Source organism: Gasterosteus aculeatus, chromosome 8 (assembly GCF_964276395.1).
Source record: "Gasterosteus aculeatus chromosome 8, fGasAcu3.hap1.1, whole genome shotgun sequence".
Classification (NCBI taxonomy): Eukaryota; Metazoa; Chordata; class Actinopteri; order Perciformes; family Gasterosteidae; genus Gasterosteus; species Gasterosteus aculeatus.
The window spans coordinates 2,187,051-2,191,975 of NC_135695.1; the positions used below are offsets into that span (position 1 = coordinate 2,187,051).

Consider the following 4,925-nt stretch of genomic DNA (forward strand, 5'->3'; position numbering starts at 1 on the left):
TTATCTGCCTTTTAAAGTGGTTGTTGTTTTAAGTGTCACATGCATGTGTTGAACAAGCTAACTGTCTGAGAGGCGGGTTAGTTAACAAATGTACTCTTTACTTCCCCTTATGAAGGGGCAAACGCCGCTAAACAATATGCCACCAGAACGCCTTCCCAATAAAATATCTGGAAACAGCATTTTTAGTAGATAAAAGTGTATAGTAGCTGAGGATACTGGTACTATGGACACATTTAGGGAGGAAATGATGATGGCAGAGTCCCTGTCTTTATTCAGGATAAATGACAAGCATTTGCTGGATGGAAATGAAGATGTGAACCACTGAAATGATATAGGCTTTAAATGCATGCGATAGGAACTAGGTGAGAGGACTCCGCTATGACGCTACGAACTGCTGAGTTTTAGGAATATTGTGGAAACCTGTTTGTGTGAAATATTTTTTATCCCTGTATAGATGGCTGGCACCATTAGATCAAATTATCTGTTCATGAGCTAGCCAACTAAATATAATTGCATATTTGAAAAACCAAAAAGGGGATATGTACTTTTCATAACGTGACCCCCTAGTTTTGCGTTATATCCTCAGACTTCAGTAAACTTATGCTCATGTCAGTAAAACTGACATGAGCTGAGTTTAAGATGATTAATTGTCTTTTAGTGTAATTAACTTTATTTTTCACATTGAAATGCAGATGGAAAACTTTCATGTAGACAGTAAAATACACAGGATATTATAAGTATATTGAATACTTAGTGGTGTGATTGCGTATCACTGGCTGGGTTTGCTGTAGTCTTTGATCCAACCCAGACCCTCGTTGGTGGAGCCTGAAGCAGACAAAGGCCATTAGGATCCAGTGTAATATGGTGCCATCATCTATTGAACAGAAGGAGCACTGACCTAGAGGCTTGTATTCACAGCCAATGTACCCTTGGTACTGGAGCTTCTCCAGCGTGGTCAAAAGGTACCTGTAGTCCAGCTCTCCAGCGCTGTCGGGCTCGTTCCTGCCAGGAACCTGAGCAATCTGAACATGACCTGAGGACCGGTCCATATTTATTATCTCCAGAGGGCAACATCAGTATAGCTGCACATGTTGATTTGACTTTAGCTCAGAATGGGTCTATCCCGTCTCGGATCCAAACTCTACTGCATCTTATTTTGCAGATTAGGAGCCACAACTGGGTCATGTGTAGATACCCACAAGCTGTCCAGATGTGAGAAAAACTCCTGACACTCAGCCCAATGACCTATCCCGACCCCGGCCGCTCGAGGTTGTTGCCCGGCCGCTCAGTCACCTTTTGGTCACGCCCCACAAGCTTAGAGAGTTGAGGGACGAATACTAGAGATTCCAATTTACAGCTACATCTAGGACAGGTCTGGACAGAAATAAATATTGTAATGTGTTAATTCCAGACGGCCCACAGGGACTCCTGAAATGTGCTTGTCTGTAAAACCAAGAGATATTTTGTTTGAGTAGATTATTTAAACTCACCATGGTCTAAATCATCATTCATAGACATCATGCTAACCAGAAGAAATGTAATTACAAAACAGTTTAGATTCCTTCTGTGTGGGACAGTTTTAAGGCTGCACTCATTGTTTTTTCCCGTAACAGGGGAAATGAGATTAATATAAAAAAGGTCGCTCAGACAGACCTCAGCCTCACTCAGTAAGTTTATAATATGAATAAAATCATTTGAGATCACTGACTGAGGGTAAATATCAATACCAAGATATCTAAGGATCCCTAGGATACAATATTATCTGTTGGGGCATTAAAAGAGGAATCTAGATCAATTACAAAAGAAGCCCTCTAAGAAAAGCGATCACCGGTCAGTAACCAAGGCCGAAGGACTCTAGTACAATATTTACTCACCAACTATGGGTAAATACTTATGTATGTTCTGCGTCAGGTTTCCGTCCATTATCTGCCAGTGGAAGACATCCTGAAACAGTTTACACATCTGGTCAATCCAGTTTCACCCTCTTTTGGGGTCCTGTTATTTTAAAGAGTACCAACCATTTGCAGTTTGATGTTTGGCTTTCCGACCTTCTCCAGTATTGCAGCAGCTACACACACAGAAATGATGATGAGTTGATGCATACGTCACGCAGGTAGTCAGACACCACAGAGAGGTGGTGTGTAGAAATTATAAGATCCAACGTGACAGGAATAGGACATGAACCAAACGTATATATTAACTAGCATCCAATATGGCCGCTGTCCTAGAGTTGTGACTGGAAATGTGTGCACATATTAAACCCCCCTTGGTGTGTGTTGCCTTCCAACAGTTTACATGACTAAGAAAGGGACTTTGTTTACACGGGGTCTTACCCTGATGAGGAGAGTCCAGGAAGTAGCTGGGATCTGTTATCCTTGTGTTGATTGGCTCGATCAAACCAGTGATTCCTTCCTGTGAGGAGCATTCACATCAACGCACAGTGCACCAGGTAAATCCAAACCATTCATTCAGCTGATAGGACAAACACCTACAGTGCAGCACATACATCAATAACACATCAGGCATATCCTGGAACACTACACTGGAGACGCCGTGACATCCACATATTTGGGTTTTTTAATGACTAGATCTGTACGGGCATAGTACAGGTCAACTTTTTGCTGAACCAAATAATAATACCACCTCTAGGAATGCATTGTTAATATCATATTCTGTAGACATGGGTAGGTCATTCAGACAGAGTGTCACAAGTCTTTCTCTGGCTTACTCATTTTGTAATAAGCTATGGGGGTTTTTCCTGCAAAAATCCCATTTTATTTGCATCATACTGCTGAAGTTTTTGTACAACAAAATGTACTGACCTTTGAGAAGATATCAGCAGCATAGTTTAGGTTTTGTACAAAGATGGCCTCCATCTCCTTGGCAACTGTTGTTCTGTTTGAGCCATCGGGAACCCTCCCTGCCATGAGGTGGATCCTGAGAGATTTATAGAATATACTTTATACACAAATATGAAAAAGTGTGCTTTTGTTCCTACATGGACTGACACTCATCACACAAGCAGAAGCCCTGAAAGAAAAGAGCTGCCTTGGCGGCTGCACAAAAGAGACAAATCAAGCCACATTATTATAATTTAACCATACATTTTCTTAGCACAGCATAGTCCAACTATAAGGCATTGTTGTTCAAATGTGCTGTGTTAGTTATCTTTCCTTCTGCACAAGCAGATATGTTACATTTGTTGCGCTGAACCTGAAGGGAGGTTGAAGGGTGAAAACCCGGGCGATGCCTCACCTCTTGCAGTCCAGAGCTCTTGCATACTTCAAAGCCACATCCAGACCTTGTCTGAACTCTGCCTCTCTTCCAGGAACTGCACCAAGACCCAGATCACCTCGTTTGATATTTCCTGCAGCACATTGATCCTAAAGTTATTATTCCTCCTCCTCTTCTGAGCACGGTCTGGTCGTTGTGTAGGGTTGCAGTTACCCGGCGGGCTGTTGATGAGAATCACCTCCACCCCCGTGGCCTCTCTGGCTCTCTGGAGGTCCTGCAGGTCGGAGTCGTAGAGCCAGGCGGCCTCCACTGCCCGGAAGCCCGCAGAGGCGGCCGCGTACATCCTCTGGCTGAAGTCCGGCAGCTCCGTGAACAGCCATGAGATATTGGCACAGAACTTGAGTGGAGCCATCGCGACTCACGCGCAGGTCAGCCGGGGGAGAGCTGCGGTGAACCGGACACGGGTTCCAGCGTCACGGAGCGGAACAAACCCCTGAGGACAATTGTTAATGAGCAGCCATCCGTCCCAGGAAACGGCACACACCAACGTTAGGTGGCGTTGGGTACTGCACGGTTGGCATTACGCTAGCATAGCAGGGCTTAAAATTAAGTGTTGTTTCGACGGACTTACATTATTTTTGTAATGTTAGCTCTATTAATAATTGTACTTTTACTTTGCCAATAGTTACCAAAGAAGATAGGAACAGAAGTTGCACGACGTGATACTACGTAGCGAGTGTTTGTCATGTGACTGGATGCAGCGTGCTTCCGCTCTGTGAAATGCGCATGCGCATAAGTAACTCTTCCCTCAGCTCATTTCTTCCAAGGTTTACGGTTATATGGAAAAAAGAAAATCCAAGTTTCACTATTAGATGATTTGGAAAGCATCACATTAACATTTAAAAAAATCCTATTTAACTGAAACATTGATTTATAAATATTTTTGGGCTTCTGCTTGTGTGATGAGTGTCAGTCCATGTAGGAACAAAATCACACTTTTTCATATTTGTGTATAAAGTATATTCTATAAATCTCTCAGGATCCACCTCATGGCAGGGAGGGTTCCCGATGGCTCAAACAGAACAACGGTTCCCTAGGAGATGGAGGTCTTCTTTGTACAAAAAAATATATATCAAAATGTTTTTACTATGTGTTTTGTGTAACTATGTGTTTTCCTCAAATCATGGAAATACAATACTCTATTAATTTGAATGCAGTCACGATGGATTTTCTTCAATCCCATCAATTCAGCCTGGATGTCCATCAGCATGGTGGCACACCTTCACGGTGGACTGATGAAGATTGTGTGATCAGATTCAAATTTATTGCTGAGGCAGCAAAATGCAGTTTAGCATCTGACCAGAAGTGCAAAGAAAGCAACATGTTCAAAAATGTGAGTGCAATACAGATATAATATACAGTGGATATGTAAAAATACATATAAACAGTATAAAAAGTAAATATGTTAACATTAGAGGTTAAAGGTTCAAGACAATATATATAGACATTAAGATGCGAGTTGGATTGGAGCGAGGGTGTGTGGAAAAGGTTATTGATGATGTGGGGGAAATGGGGGGTGGATAGGGCCTGTCAACGTGGTGCAGTGTTGAGGGTGTTGACTGCTGAGGGGAAACTGTTCCTAAGCCTGCTGGTCCTGGAACTGGGGTACCTGTAGACTAGAGCCTCCTAAA

The 4,925-nt window shown here is 42.7% G+C and overlaps 1 protein-coding gene across 3 annotated transcripts; it reads right to left on the reverse strand.

Annotated features, from left to right (window-relative positions):
* Positions 1 to 652: 652 nt before the first annotated feature.
* Positions 653 to 4,036, reverse strand: hyi (hydroxypyruvate isomerase). 3 transcript variants are annotated; one of them, XM_040184826.2, is made up of 9 exons: positions 3,924 to 4,036; positions 3,448 to 3,727; positions 3,256 to 3,367; positions 2,823 to 2,937; positions 2,334 to 2,412; positions 2,019 to 2,068; positions 1,875 to 1,944; positions 899 to 1,033; positions 653 to 825 (listed from the first exon to the last, which is right to left on the reverse strand). In XM_040184826.2, the coding sequence occupies exons 2-9, from the start codon at positions 3,644 to 3,646 to the stop codon at positions 770 to 772; spliced, it is 816 nt and encodes a 271-aa protein (XP_040040760.1). In that variant the 5' UTR covers positions 3,647 to 3,727; positions 3,924 to 4,036; the 3' UTR covers positions 653 to 769. The 3 variants fall into 3 exon arrangements, with proteins under 3 accessions (XP_040040760.1, XP_077963674.1, XP_040040759.1); XM_078107548.1 differs by having other exon boundaries at positions 3,866 to 4,001; XM_040184825.2 differs by having other exon boundaries at positions 3,448 to 4,018.
* Positions 4,037 to 4,925: the final 889 nt, after the last annotated feature.